At 36.2% G+C, this 15,275-nt stretch overlaps 3 protein-coding genes across 5 annotated transcripts in view; 2 read left to right on the top strand and 1 right to left on the bottom strand.

Annotated features, from left to right (window-relative positions):
- Nucleotides 1-55: 55 nt before the first annotated feature.
- LOC105270363 (putative glutathione-specific gamma-glutamylcyclotransferase 2) lies at nt 56-1,159 on the top strand. Its single transcript, XM_011311246.1, has 2 exons — nt 56-373; nt 509-1,159. The coding sequence occupies exons 1-2, from the start codon at nt 239-241 to the stop codon at nt 1,049-1,051; spliced, it is 678 nt and encodes a 225-aa protein (XP_011309548.1). The 5' UTR covers nt 56-238; the 3' UTR covers nt 1,052-1,159.
- A 521-nt stretch (nt 1,160-1,680) lies between these two features.
- On the top strand, nt 1,681-9,626 carry CycG (cyclin G). Of its 2 annotated transcripts, none has more exons than XM_011311206.1 (3): nt 1,681-1,825; nt 5,768-6,044; nt 6,127-9,626. In XM_011311206.1, exons 2-3 carry the CDS (start codon nt 5,916-5,918, stop codon nt 7,045-7,047), a joined length of 1,050 nt encoding a protein of 349 aa, XP_011309508.1. In that variant the 5' UTR covers nt 1,681-1,825; nt 5,768-5,915; the 3' UTR covers nt 7,048-9,626. The 2 variants fall into 2 exon arrangements, with proteins under 2 accessions (XP_011309508.1, XP_011309517.1); XM_011311215.1 differs by lacking the exon at nt 1,681-1,825 and adding an exon at nt 3,666-4,265.
- Nucleotides 9,132-15,275, bottom strand: part of LOC105270350 (scavenger receptor class B member 1) — a 23,124-nt gene continuing 16,980 nt past the window's right edge. For both annotated transcript variants that reach the window (XM_011311233.1, XM_011311225.1), the window contains exons 4-8: nt 13,634-13,834; nt 12,848-13,072; nt 12,425-12,587; nt 11,887-12,131; nt 9,132-11,487 (exon numbers count right to left, since the gene is read on the bottom strand). In XM_011311233.1, the coding sequence (XP_011309535.1) occupies nt 11,134-11,487; nt 11,887-12,131; nt 12,425-12,587; nt 12,848-13,072; nt 13,634-13,834 (1,188 nt within the window). In that variant the 3' untranslated portion in view covers nt 9,132-11,133. The remainder of the gene's footprint in view (nt 11,488-11,886; nt 12,132-12,424; nt 12,588-12,847; nt 13,073-13,633; nt 13,835-15,275) is intronic.

Genomic DNA, 15,275 nt, shown 5'->3' with positions numbered 1-15,275 from the left:
GGGGTCACTCAAACCCCCAGAACTGAGCCTCTACTTTAGTCAATCCTCTTTGCTCTCCGCCATGACACTTTTCAGTCCATGCTTTTTTTAGTAGAGGATTCGTGTGTAATAGAATGTCGTGATAATAACACAGAGAAAAAGTGCACACGTGTACGAGATGTACTCATGCTGCAAGCTCACGACCGAGGAACCGTTGATTAAATTAAAAAGCGTGACGTGATTGCAACTTCACTTAACTATGTGGGTATTTGGTTATGGATCACTGATATGGAAAGTGGATTTTCCGTACGAAAAAAAACTCGTTGGCCACATCAAGGGATACGTCAGAAGATTTTACCAAAAAAGCACTGATCATCGGGGTATCCCATCCAAGGTGAGATAATTGTAACATACTATTTTTATTTATTTATGCATCCATTTCATACCCAACTGACGTTTCTAGACGTCATTATTTTGACGTTATCATTATTTCATAAGCGATGGTTGAAAAACGATTTTCTTTTTGCAGCCAGGACGCGTGGTCACTCTCCTGACAGCAACGGATCCAACAGAGGAGGTGTGGGGTGTTGCCTACAAAATATCTACGGAAAATATCGAGAATGTTGTGAATCACCTGGACTTCAGGGAGAAAGGTGGCTACCGAAGGAAAACAGTATTATTCCATCCATCTCGTCCCATCCAGAAAATCGACCCCAGTACCTTAAACAATTCTGACAGCAATCTTAATTCTCACCCAGTCGTGCCAACAACCCCCACAGCCTCCGAGGAACTCCCCTTTCAGCTGACAATATATATCGGCACCGAGGACAATCCCAATTACGCTGGTGTCGAGACTATAGAGACTATTGCCAGCCACATCGTGGAGGCCCATGGACCCAGTGGAGCTAACACAGAGTATCTCTATAAATTGGCAATGGCTATGAGAATTATCGCACCTGGGGTGCACGATGATCACTTGTTTGTACTTGAAATGGCTGTGAAGAAGCTGGAGAACGAGAGAGTGAAAGAGGCACTCTCGCTCGATGGCTCTGCGTCGAAAATTTGTCGATGAAGAAATAGTGAGATTTTATTGAAACCATTTTTTTAAGCGAGTGCAGGCAGAATTAAAGAGAGAATGCTTTGTTTCGTGCAAATGAATTAAAGACAAATTCTAATTGGATTCAATTCATTTGATTTATTTGACAACATTTCAGATGTCACCAATTGGGTGATGGAAAAATTTCATTTTACACAATAATCCTTTTCATTCCCCGAAAGTCCTGAGAGTTTCTATTGACTTTCAAAATTCCTAAATACTCTCCATTTGACAGTTAACTCGTCTGAGTGCTCTTCCCACCGAATGAATCTGCTTCTTCCAATCATCTGATATTATTCTGGGGCTGCAATTGGCTGCTGGGTTGTTTGTTGACACTTATTGCAGTGCGTAGGCGTAATACACATTGTTGCAATCACTCGAAAAACTCCGGAACCTCCGAAATTTCCTCATCCCCGAGCTACTGATGATCGTAAAACATTTTGGATGAGTGGAAAAAATAAATAATGTAGCTGTGAATTTTTTCGTAGGCAAATGAACAATTTTTAACGACCTGGAATGCAGAAATAGGGGTTTAGAGTGGGGACTACTTTTCAGTGGCGTGTAGAATCAGTACGTGATGCGCAGTAATCAGCTGTACGACGAGACGCCATTGCTTGTTGACCGACTAACTGTCAAACTCCAGAATCCTCGACTCCGAAAGGATTTTTCATTTATTTTTCATCCTAATTTCACCTCAATAGTGCCAGGACTGGTTGATTAAGTGGAGTGAGGCGTTTTGGACGCATCCGGGTGAGTTTTCAATAACAATTCATTACTATTCTTTTGTTATCGAGGCGTCAATTACTGGTACAGTGGTTGCTTGCAGAGAAATATTAGCGACGCATCTCCGAGTTTTAGCTTTCAAATATTTCTGGGTCAATCCATTAGCAGAAGTTTTTCATTGAGGAGCAGCTGATTTTACTGCTCTTGAAAGATAGGAGATGATGTTTTCACCTGCTCTTACCCTCACAGGCGAATAACAAAGTTTCCCAATTTTTTTTACATAATTTCTGAACAGGAGAATACATAAATTCGTTGTTTACTTTTTAGGCTTTGAATTTTAGACTTTTTTCTCTTGTCGAGGGAATGATTTGCGTAGAAAAATTAGAACTTGTTGACTTTTCGCTGTCGTAGAGTTGTTGATTGCGAACTGAGAATTTATTTCGATGACGCAAGCAGTATTGAATAATGTCAATTTTTATCCAATTGATAACCAGTTTTCTAATTTTATCGATACGGTTTCACTTGTAGTACAGGAAATGGAGTTGTTATATTTTTTTTTCGCGGAGAGAGAGAGAGAGGGTTATAAAAAGCAGTTGCCAAAAATACATAACTTTCCGAGAGTCCTGAAATATAAATTAATTTGAAAACGATTGATTTCACGAGAAAATATTAAATGACTTTTCTGCCGAAAATGTAATCCGCCACAATGAAGTCCTCCAATATTTTTTATTTCAGTCAAGAATTTTCGGGATAAACCAGAAAATAAAACGACTGTTAAATTGGATTTATCTTACTTTATTACTCGAGCGATCGTAAATGGAATTATTGCGAAAATCCGAGAATATTCTGGGCACAAAAAAATCTCATTCCACAGTCGAGCAAAGTCTTTTCGTATTCCTGTTTTATAAATAAATTTAAAAACAGCATGGATATTAATCTTTGTCCAGCGCAAATTAGAATTATTTCACCTTTGTCTCTCAAGGTTTCCTCCCACGTCACGATTCAATGAGCAAGCCTATGCCCGTTTCGAATATTTTCGTCCATTAGCACACTTATACAATCGTGACACAGTTACAGCAGCTATCAAAAGTGACCAAAAATATTTACGGGAGAATCCCACAACTGTCCTTCAAAATTTCACCCACGAAAATCAGCCTGAGTTTCCCTTGAGTCTCCCACTCCCTCGAGGAAAATTAACTAAACGAAAATTTAAACAACATTCTCTTAACAGTGAACAATTTTTTGAAATCCCGCTGATTTCACAGTTGATACCCATTATACAATAAAAACTTCAAAAATTATGCAATTTAAATACTCATTTGGTTAAGACACGCATTTTTCCATCTTTTCATTTTCATTTCCCATCATAATTAATGCCAGTAATTATCTTTATCTTCTTGATAAAAAAAAAATCAGAATATAATAATTGAGACTCAACGAGCATTTCCTGGGAATGACTCGCCAGATTAAAACCTGAAAGACTGATTAATTAATTATCAAATAATTTGATCACTATTATTTTTTTGTTATCAGTGCACTGATAAAAATAATCAATTCAGCAGAGTACATATCGTATTAGCACCTACAAAATCCTCATATTTTTAATGGAACTGTTTATATGAAAAATGGGTATGCATACATTTGTGCCAAGGAAATTGACTTGGCAGAAGTAAATTAATTTAGTAGAATTTTTTTCATTGCGTTAGAAACGGGTATTGCGTCAGCTGTGCGTGCGCCAACGGTACGGTTTATCATTCCCCCTGCGCATTGAATAGTCTCTTTGTCCGTGGAATTTACACCAATAGGATTCGTTCTACCAAACCCACACAGTACGAACATACCATTACCCACACAGCGATCTCCATAGCAGTCAACGACTCTTACCGAGCGCGTCCGTTCGCACGTACGCTCCTTTTGGAGCTAAAAAAAAAGCTCAAGCTGAAATTTGCAACAACCGTTAATTTATTTATCCCCAAATTACCGTAAAAGTGTTGTGTACCCTCATAAAATCGGAAAATTTCTAAAAAAGTGGAATTTCAATAATTTCGAAGCAACTAGTCACTCATCACTAGCAATAGCTTCCCGCCAAGGACACTCCGAGACCAGCCACATAATTATCTAATAATTAATTATCAACGACAATAGTATTTTATTCGTTATTTATTTATTTGAATCGATCCATTCGATCGCACGATCATTCCACCGATCTGAACGCCTTCAGAGTCTCACATAACCATTAAATATTATAACGAACAAAGAAACTTTGAGACTGACTAATTAAGTAATTAAAAAACCGCGGTGAGATTTTTCCGGGGATCAGGTAGTTTTTTTTTAGTGAATTTATATTACGTCAGATTTTTCGGAGCAACTGCAAGTGACATTTGTTGCGTCAGAACTCTGGACTATAGTACAAAGGACTCAGGGATTTACTCTACGGATTTTTAACTGTGATAATTACTGCCTTTTTGTAAGTATCTTAAAGCCTAATTGACTCAGTCGTAAATTATTAATAATTCATAATTTTTTTATTCTGCTGGAATTAATTCCTTGCCTGAAACGAGAGGATTTGTAATTCATATTGTTGCTATGGGGAGTTCTAAGAGCATTTCGAATAATTTTTAGTGAATTCCTGTATTTTTTGACGGTTTTTTTGGGGAGTTTTAAGATTTTTTCAAATTAAAAAACGTGGTTCAAGAATAATCTCGAACGTGAGACAGGTCTGGACTTGTTCCAGCCTGTTTAGACTTTTATTTCAACATGACTCACTAAGACACTTATAGCATCTGTGAATTTTATTGGTGGTTTACAGATGCGTTGGATCCCCACACCATTAAACATTGAACATGTGCCCATGACGTAGCGCCCCATGAATTTCGATTCTCGATCTTGATAACGGACTTCTCTTATCATTATAATAATTCTGGAATTTTTTTGAACAACGAGAGAAATTTAAAAAGTGGAAAGATCGCGGAAAAAGTTGTTTATCCTCGTTCTCTGACGATTTTGTGACGTAAAATGATGGCCTTTTCCTCGGAATTGAACCACTCCCCTGAAGTAAATACTCATATATACATATGTGGAAAAAGAAAACGAAAGTTATTGAGATTTTTTTACAACTTTTTCGAAATTACTTGAAGGAGTAATTTTAGGTTTTAATATGGCGAAAAAGGCCTGAGGGTGCACATTTAAAATGACATGGATATTAATGTTCATGAAGAAAGAAAATTTGAAGAGTGTAGAACCTTCGGGAGACCCTCAGAATTACCCTCCACTGGACTACGTGACGATGGGCTGTAATTCTAGCCCCGAAACTAAAGATCCTCCAGTGAAAGGTTATAATTTGTACCTCAGTCCACTTGTTGTTGAACATTGCGAGGTCAAACAGAGCATATAAGCCCATTATCCCCGGATTTTCCCTCAGTCCCCAAGAGGATTGAAACTGCGGTAACCCGATTTAAATTTATCAAGTACCAAAGTCCAATTTTTCATCAAATTTCTATTTTTTCCACCAGCACCTGATCATCTACGAGATAATAAAATCTGCGAAGTCGATTGATAAAAATCGGGGGAGTCTACATGTGCCATTGTCATGTGATAATCACGAACTTTCGAGTTATTAAAATTTTTTTTTTTTTGCTGTAATTTCATCTCTCAGATTAGACGAGAAAAATATCATCGCTGTGAGTGCATGGATCGAACATCTCATCTGCCTATATTGACCTTGATTTTTTCACTCTTTATTCACTCCATTTATTGAATTGTTTTTCCGAAGCTAAATTTATTCTTTGCTGACAATCGTACTTCCTGATTCTCAAACGATCACATGAATATCTCGTAAACAGGATCTTTAAGCGTATTATCACGGATCTCTGAAAGTTTGTAAACAGAAAACAAAGGGAAAGCGTCACACTCATTCAAGTTTTATTTTCCCGATTGAATCAATGTTTTCGTCATTTGGACTTGTTGCAGATACCAGGCTAGCCAGCTGGGCCATTCTTGTAGTGTGACTAGCGAGCAATCGCAGGCCATACTACTTCTTCCCAAAAGTGACAGCTACTGAGTCAGCAGTGACGTCTGTCAACCTTGAAAAATCTCACTGAAAATCAGCTGGTCACACATGGCAGGAATGGACACATCAGGCTCGCCTGTACCGGATGCAATCCACTCCCTCCTTGAGCAGCTCCAAGAGGCCCTGGTGCTCGAGCTCAAGTATCAGCCGAGCCTCCAACTCCCCGTCACCACTCAAGTAATTATTTCGAACAGAATTCATCGTTGAAATTCCTTGGAGTTTATGAATATTGATAATTAATACTATTTATTATGATTAGAACGATGAGATAACGATTGGCGCCAGGGATGGTTCTGCCCACGTTCTTCGCTGCCTCAAGGTCTGGTACGATCTATCATCCGACGTATTATTCATCGCAATAAATCTGATGGATCGTTTCTTAACAAAAATGAAAGCGAGACCGAAACACATGGCCTGCATAAGCGTCTCCTCGTTTCACATTGCTGCCGTCCAAATGGCCCAATCACTCGATGCCGATCATCTCGTATCAATATCCCAGTGCAAATGCACCGGTGGTGATCTAAAACGCATGTCAGATTTGATAAGCGCTAAACTCGATTGGGTACCTGGTACAACACCGATAACAGCACTCACATTTCTTCGTCTCTTTCACGTTATGTTTCAAGCCGCTGCATCGCAGATGGGACTTGGTGAGCTATACGCCAGTCTCATTACGGAATCAGAATTACTTCTGAGACTGGAAATGGTTGCGTGCGATGGCAATTGCGCGAGCCTCAGACCATCTGAAGTTGCACTGGTGTTGATCTGCACGTATTTGGACTCGGCTGTCAATCGTCTTGATGCACATGCAGATGCAACACCTTTTGCACCTCTAGCGGGAACATCATCTATGGAAATCGAAGTGACACCAGCGCAGCAGATGCTCAGGCTCGTTGAATTTGCTGCTGAGCTTCAGAAGATGTCTAAAATATCTGATGAGAGCTTTTTTGCTACGCACGAACTTGTTGGTGCTATATTAAGCAAGTACAATGCACAAGAGCAAACACCACACAGACAGAGACTTATTTGGCGATTGTCGTCCAGAACTGCTAGGCTACTTCGACCAACTGATAAATTTACTTCTGTTTTACCAGTAATTGCTGAACATGCGCCAGTTCCATCGCCCAGTCGAGTCAGGAAAAGTCGTAAGTTTGGAAGACGCCACAGCAAAAGGCGTTAAATTGTTGAAAATTTTTGGGTGCAACCAGAAAACAGCTTTTGAAGCAATTTTCTGGAGAATTCAGGCAAATATTGAGCTTGCACGTGTGTTCTGTATGTTTCGATAGAAAAATCTTTCAAGAATAACTCTGGCATGAACGAAAACCAAAAAGAACATTCATATAATTTATAAGTTCTGGATAATTTTGCGCATTTTGTATAATTACGGCGACATTCTAAATTGGAGTTGAGGTTGCTGGAAAAGTGCCGATGAGAGCTGTGAAGACAAAATTAGCGAGATGAAAAAACAAATGTTAAAACATTAAGGAAAGGGTTAATGTGATAACAAAAATTTCAAACAGTGGTTAACAATCGAATAGATAATTCCACTGTTGAAGAACTTATGTATATTCTATCTAATTATATATTATATCGCTATTAACGGATTTAATTGACGAAAAAGTAAAGGAAAAAAAAATTTTAAAATACCTATAAAACAAAAAAAGGATTTAAGTTGTAGGTCGTACCTCAATCTCCGTCAACTGGAGACGGGAAGATTAACAAAACAAAAAGGTACGTGCATTCTATTCGTAAAGTGGCTAATTTGTTGAACTTGATAGCTTTACAGGGAAAGTTCAAAGAGTTGATCAAATTGGTTTTTTTCGTCGAAGCGTTTGAATAAAAATAAAAAAAGAAACGAAAATGAGGTAAAAAAAAATCATAAAAAATGAAAATCAAGATTTTTTGAGTATGAGTGTGTGGATTATTGTATTTAAAAGTATTGAGTGTTAGAACGTGTCTTCGAATGCGTGAAAATATGCGAGCAATGTGTTCTCGAATAAACAATAATTAAATATTTTCCCCTGAGAGTGAATCAATAAATTAAAATAATTTCAAAAACAATGAAAAATGAGACTGCATAAAATTCACGTATTTGAAGAAATTAAATGGTGAAGTAAACTCGTGTATATAATACCAGCGAAAATTAGAAATTTTCATGTGTTTTGAGGCAGGTAAATCTTAAGAGGGTGAAATGATTTGAGTGAAAATAAAAGATGAGAAAGATAATGATGACTGGCCTAGGGTGAAAATGAAACCACTCATGTATTTACACTGTTGCAATTATTGGCAAGAATTCTTGGGTCTATCAGTGGAGAAATTGTCCTTTATAATTTATTCTCTTACCACTCTCGAATAACTTCATTCGTCGATAGTTGTCCTTGTTCTGCTTTTTCTTTTGTATTTATAGATATTTTTTTAATTTAATTTATTTTGGAACGCGTCATTTATCAATTGCAATAGTGTGAATGTAGAGGAATAAATAATTAAATGAAAGTATTCCACAGAACATAGCCAGTTTGTGCTAGTCACAAGACATTAATAATTAATTTCTCTTCTGAATACTTTGTCGAATTATTTTCGAATGAATTTTCGCTTTATTAAATCGCACATACTCGCAGTAAAAAATTAATTCTTTAGAAAATGATTTCTTTCTCTTTCTTATGTGTAATGCAAAAAGGGTAGTCTTTCCTTTATTTCATTGATTTTCAAAAGAAATGTATTGGAATTTCGCTTGGAGATTGATAACTACAGGAATAAGATCCTGAAACGATTTTATTTATAAATTTCAAGTGTTTGGTAGAACGCAGAATTTAACGAGAATGTAATTTCAACGTGATGTAGGTTACATATCTCAGGGTAAACATGGATGCTGTGAGGCACTCTTTGAAGGATGTTATTAATTATAAACATTGTCTCGAGGAGTAATGCGTGCTTCACCAACTGTTTTCGTGGGGAGCATCAGAATCTCGATAAAAATCCTGTCGATTTCATTAAGTTGCCCTTCAATGACCAAATAATTACCTTGAATTTTTTGAAAGAGTGTTTCCATTATCGGAGGAAGATGATTAAATAAATTACAATTAAATCAAATTCTCATTCTCGTTTCCATTCACCAATAATTGGATTATTTATCGTTACTTTCGAGTGAATAATGGAATAATTGAATGATAAAATACTGTCAAAAGTACAAACTGATCATTTGAATGTGTTGAAGTGACTTGATACAATTCAATAATTTAACGGAAGCCTGAGGGCTGGTGAAGATCTCAATTTGTTGATGCTCGATCGATTTTTATTATCATCTTGAATGAGAACAAAAATCAAAAAAATATTTATCCATTTACACGTAGTTTTTCGTATCAACCAAATGGCATTTTTCGATCGAGCTTCAAGGAAGAAAAAAAATCACGTCTTCGATATTCGAAGTTGACGAACAATATCAACTCGAGCGTGATTTATCGTGTGTTCGTCGAATACGTAATAAACAACAATAAAACAAATTTTTTATCACGCAGAGATAATGGACACCTTATGTGTCATTATTTCATTGTAAAATGAACAAAATGCACTTCTCATTACTAGTGAATGTTTCAATCATGTATTAGTATAGTTATCCAGAAAATTGGATAGAATTTTTTATGTCATTTGCCAAAATGTCATTTGTCAGCCACTAATTCAAGCAAAAGGACGTACTTCATAAAAAAAAAAAAATAATTACAACGTGAAAAGATGAATAAATTCAGAAACCGTGAAACGAAATTCATTTCCACTATTTTCTTCTGACACCTTCCCTTTCCTCATAGCATCAATTTTAATATTGCTATTTATTCAGGTGGTAAAATAAAATAAAGGGGAGAATAAGGTGAAGACATTGAGGACAAGAGTCTTTTATACGAAAAAAATTTATTTATTGAGCAATTTTTCCAATAAACCACAGAGCAGATCGACTTCTGGCAAGATTCACATCATCTCCATTATTTCTCATAAAACAATAACTATTATTAATTAATTCAACAAAAGTGGGTGAAAGGATAATGATAACTATCACATTCCTATATGCACTACTAGCGTTACAATTAAAATTACTAATTCTCTAGGACGCCGGGCTGCAATCAGCGTCGAATTAAATAAAAATCTTTCGAAAGAGGCTAGCAAGTGCTGACAATGTCACCAGGTTAATTAACGCTACAGTATTTTATAATAAAACTAGTATTCTTTCATTAAATTCATAAATAATATATCCACGAGTTTAGGCAGACAATTGTGAGAATAATTGATCCTAAAATATAATAATCATGAATTATCCGGTTTTTCGTTGTGAACGACAGAAATATCCATAAACCAAATTTCAAAATTGTCGTACACCAGAGCATTGCCTATGGAAATAGTTAATCAAATGTATAAATAAAAAAAAGGCAAGATTATCGGTCGCCTGGCCATCGTCGGGACCACAACTGTGAGTGTAATGATAATGAACATAAACAATTAAAAAAATGTGCAGTGATATTCATACACCCACAGGTGTACCTTCAAAATTTTTCACATTAGTTTTCCTGAGGTCACCTGTTAATGTCTGATAGGAATTTTTTCACTGAAAAATTCAATCCGACGAATTAGTTAATATTTAAATCCTAGATTTATGTACAATATTTACAATTATCTGATGACGAAGAAGAGCTGTCGATTATGATTTTCAAAATGAAAACCTTGAAAAATTTTTCACACTAATTAATCTGGAAAATTTTGCAGTTCCATCACTCGAATCGGTTCTTCAATTCACCAGAGAACATCAAATTCGAGGAGAAAGCACTCGAATACTGTTTGATCATCAGTTTTACACATCCAGAAAAATTATTCATTGAATCAAATCATTGCCTCTAGCTTATAGAGAAAATTGATAAACCAATCAAAAGTCCTGCGATAAAAAAAAATCTTCATTTACGTAATTGATAAAGTCAGATTAAAATATTTCCACAGAAAACGCGTTATTTGATCCAAACCCAATTTTTCTGAGTGCACGAGTTATATTTCGAATAATTAATACTTCATAGTTCTGTTTATGATCTCGTCCACACGCGATACGTTCTTTTCTGAGTAAAAAAGTACAAAAACACGGGGCGTACTTCAATAATCTAATAAAAAAAAAACAACAGGAATAGAAAAATAACGACTTTCTATCCAAAAAAAACGTACGAAATGTTCAGACGGTTTTCTTGTCATCTCTCCTGATTCAGGATGATTAAATAAATTATATTGAAATGATGAGTTAAACGAGATCCTCTTCCTTGAACTCAGTATTTTCGATAGCAGTCATTGGTGTCATCTCCTCCTTGGGCTCCAGCAGGGAGTTGTAGTACGTGTCCATTTGCCTCGCCCGGAAGGAGTTACGATTTTCATTGAGGAAGTGCAGCCTCTTCCTCTGGAGTTCTGTCTCAAACCACTGGGCCGGTGTCTGGGTGGCTCCCTTTGGTCGATACAAAAGAATCTTCACGACACTGAATATGAGGAATATTGCACCACCAAGGAACAGGGCATAGGATGCCACGTCCTGGAAGACTGGAAGGACATTCAGATACAGGAAGAAACGGTTGTTCATGAATTCGGGGAGTTCATACATTCCCTGAAAAGGTAAGAGAATTCGACTATTTATTGGAGATGAATGATTTTAAAAAGCAGAAGAACGTCTACCCAGTGTAAAAGAGAAAAAACTACATTTTTTTCATTAATTATTGGATACAAGCTCGCAAAGTGGGTAATTAACTGCAGGATTTGTTTTTCCCATTTTTTTCTGAGAAGCTAGCCGAGATGATGGCGCTATTTATTTCATTTTCCTCTTTGTGGTCAACAGTTGTGGGATTCAGTGGCAATTCAGTGTCATTTTCCGTAAATAAAATGGTCTTTAAACAATTTTAATTATGCAACTTTAATTTCGCTGCTGCGATGGAATTTCATTGCGCGTCTCACGTAGCTTCGACCCCTCGTTGAATTAATTTATTCTGTAATTATCGTTATTACTTACAATTTCGAACCAGAGAAGGGGTAGCACCATATTAGAGAAACGCTCGACGTTGGAGATGCTGCTGATATCCTGAAGTGCCATGTTTATTTGAAATCGAAATGCAAGGTCGACAGGCAATCCGGATTTCGGTTGAATATAAAAGTAAGACTCGTGAGCCTTTTGATCAGGCTTCAGACCGATTACAGACTCCAATAAGGAGGGATCAGATTTGTAGAAGTGAGGGTACGACAGGGCGATCGGAAATCCTGAAAATCCATTGAAAAACAATTCAATTACACACAAAATACCTAATAAATCCAAAAAACGGACGTGAACATAATTATCTCTTTTGAAATGTGAAAAAAGTTCATTAATAGGTTCTCGTCAGGTCTTTCATTCATTTTTTCCACTGAATGATTAATGAACGACGTAATATCATTTAATTTCCTGTGAGAACATGGATTCCAAGGAAATATGGATCACAATATCAAGTGGTAAATTCCCTCATGTGATATTTAACAATGATTCATATTGTTGTGATCGTTGGAGATGCACTCACCGTAATAACAATCGGTGACGTCGATGAGTCCTGGTTGCAGACAGCGTCCCTGACGACAGAAACACTCGTTTTCCGTGTTATTGACACCATTGTCAAGCTCGTCCTCCATAAATTTGTACTGATACGCGTGCAAACCCTTCACGTCTTTCTCACCGATTCGTACCTGCACATGTAATTGTCGAGAATTAATGGATTCAATCGGACGATGAATATGTCTAGCCGAGACGTGTAACAATGTAACGAGACAAAAAGTTGGATTTTCCCTATAGTGATTGATGAATATCCGGTAATGTCTCTTTATCGATTCGATTTATTTTTTTTTTCTATGAAAAATTCAGATCCATCGGCTATCAAACAATTAATGTGGTAAATTGGTTTTGGTGGAGAAGAGAATTTGTGAGGATTTGAAAATAATTTATGTACCATTTTTGCAGCTCGGCAGAGGCTCTTCCTGAAGAAGAGGAGAGTGTCGTTTGGTTCGATGTAACTTGCGAATTTTGTCCCATCACTGGCTTTGTTAACGTTCGCACATTTTCCGGTCCACTGGGGTAAATTGACATCTCCATTGTATTTCTCAATGAGACCAGTTAATCGCACGTCAGTCTCTCCAGTATAAACGGTTTCAACATCTCCGTCGAAGTCATACATCTGCGCAAGGAAAAATTTATTTCCAAAATTTCAACTTACGCCAGATTTTTTACTTTACGGAGAGACGAGAAATTCCATGAATAAAAAAAATAATGTGCAGATCTAATCGTTTATTGGGATGATTACAGTGAAAGAACTTGATGAATCAGTCTATTGTTCTATTGAGATGGATCGATTGGGAGTGAAAGCGAGAATTTCAATGGCATTTTGTATTCTGGGGCTGACATAACATTCCTCTAATGCTGAAAGGCTTTTGCCCCAATACCTAGCAGTTAAATAGAGTGTCAATCACCAATTGAAAACAGGTATTCACAGGGTGGTAGACTGCAAGTGAAGTATGAGTGAAGTTTTCAATATTTCAACTTCGTAGTTTATTGGAAATAAGGGATTCAATTCTGCGAAAATCAATCGCAAAGGGAATTTATTCCACAATTAAATTACTGAAGTTGAATAATTTCCATGAAATTCCTGCATTAATGAATTTCAAATCGAATGGTGAAAATGATGGTAATTGGTTGCGATCTGATTAATTCCTTCAATAATATTTTCCGCAGTTCTTACCCTATCGATGAGCCCCAATTTATCGAATTTAATCCAATCCGGCATAAAAACATTTCCAAAAGTGACTAGAGACGATTTATACCCAAACATAAATTCTCTGGCAGTCATTTTCACTAAAGGTTGAATCATTGTCGTGGTGATGAAAGCATTGAGAGATAATAGCGTGGGGAATGATGCATCTCTCTTGACATTTGCAATACTCTGTAACAAATGAAATATAATTAACATATAATTATTTGAAACGAACTTGTGGTCACTCCCTCTGAAATCTGATACTCGATTTCAATTCGGGTTAAATCAACGCTCAAATTAAATTCCACAAAATTTGGGTACCAGATTTAATTGCAATCCGCAATTACATTTGAATTAATTTCAGTTGAATTTTAATTGGTATCAATGAATAGACGTTATTAAAGTTATTTACTTTTAAAAAGCCATAAAATTCGCATGATTCCTTACAATGAAATCATTATATAATAATTTCTATTTGGATATTCATTGGATTTCCTCAGTAAGATACCAAAATATCCTAAGTAACACGTAAGAATTAATAAAAAGTGTGAGTGTAATCAATTTTTTCTCGTACGTCTAATTAACCACCTGAAAAAACGCCAATTGTTTTCCCATCAGAAATACGTCGCATCATCAGCGATCACTTCCTCAATCCTCAATTACTAATTACCCCATTGTAATGATTCTCCAATAAAATTCATCAAAGAGTAATTAATGTCACTCTAGGAATTTTCTCGAATCGTCATATTGTCGCGTGTCAAGAGACATTTTTTTCCGATCGATAACAATTGCTAAGTGATGTAAGATGGAACATTCGATGCGAAAAAACTATAAAAGAAAGAATTGAGAAAAAACCCTGGACAGAGCATCGAGTACTCGTTTCAATAAAAAAAAGAGATAATTAATTCATCATCTTTGCATGCCACTGGCTTCTGAAGCATCATTATTGAAAAATGATCCCATAAATCTACATTCGCGTATTTAAATCTATCAAATTGGTGATTTAAACACACCTTACATGCAGAAATGATTACATACTTTTATACGGTAATAGCAGGAGTTGAATTGCTAATTAGACCGTCAAGAATAAATCTCGGTGCAGAGAGTTTGTGTTCTTCTCGATTTTTCTAATTCCACTTGCCCAATAAAATCTACAGACTCTTCCATTTTTCGATTGCCACTTCCCTGCCTTCTCATTACCGCAAAAATTACAATCCATTAATTAATTAATTAACCATAATAAAAAATCCTGTGCATCACTATTTGTTCACCAATCGTAAAAAAATTCAGTGACAAAAGTTTAGATATCCTGCAGATAGAAATTATGCGATAAAAATTTGGAAAGTTTTTTCAATTATTCAATCAATTATTCCGGTAAGTGATCGCGCAAATGGAGACGTCATTGAGTAAAACCAGTTGTGAATGATATTGCTGAAAAAAAAACTGGAGAAAAACTATTCATAGTTTTTTCTGGTTGATTCCATGCCATGTACTCTAGGTGACCTTCATTTTTTCAAGTTCAAAGAGACGAGTCAATTTACGTGAGCAGTTACGTTTATTCCTATTTTGTTCTGTCATCTTTCGATGATCAGCTGTAGTTCTGTTACAACATCATAATTCGTTTGCTTCC

Source organism: Fopius arisanus, unplaced genomic scaffold (genome assembly GCF_000806365.1).
Source record: "Fopius arisanus strain USDA-PBARC FA_bdor unplaced genomic scaffold, ASM80636v1 scaffold00003, whole genome shotgun sequence".
In the NCBI taxonomy this organism is placed as follows: Eukaryota; Metazoa; Arthropoda; class Insecta; order Hymenoptera; family Braconidae; genus Fopius; species Fopius arisanus.
Note: the sequence above shows the minus strand (reverse complement) of the source record. Positions and strands in the feature narration are given on the sequence as shown.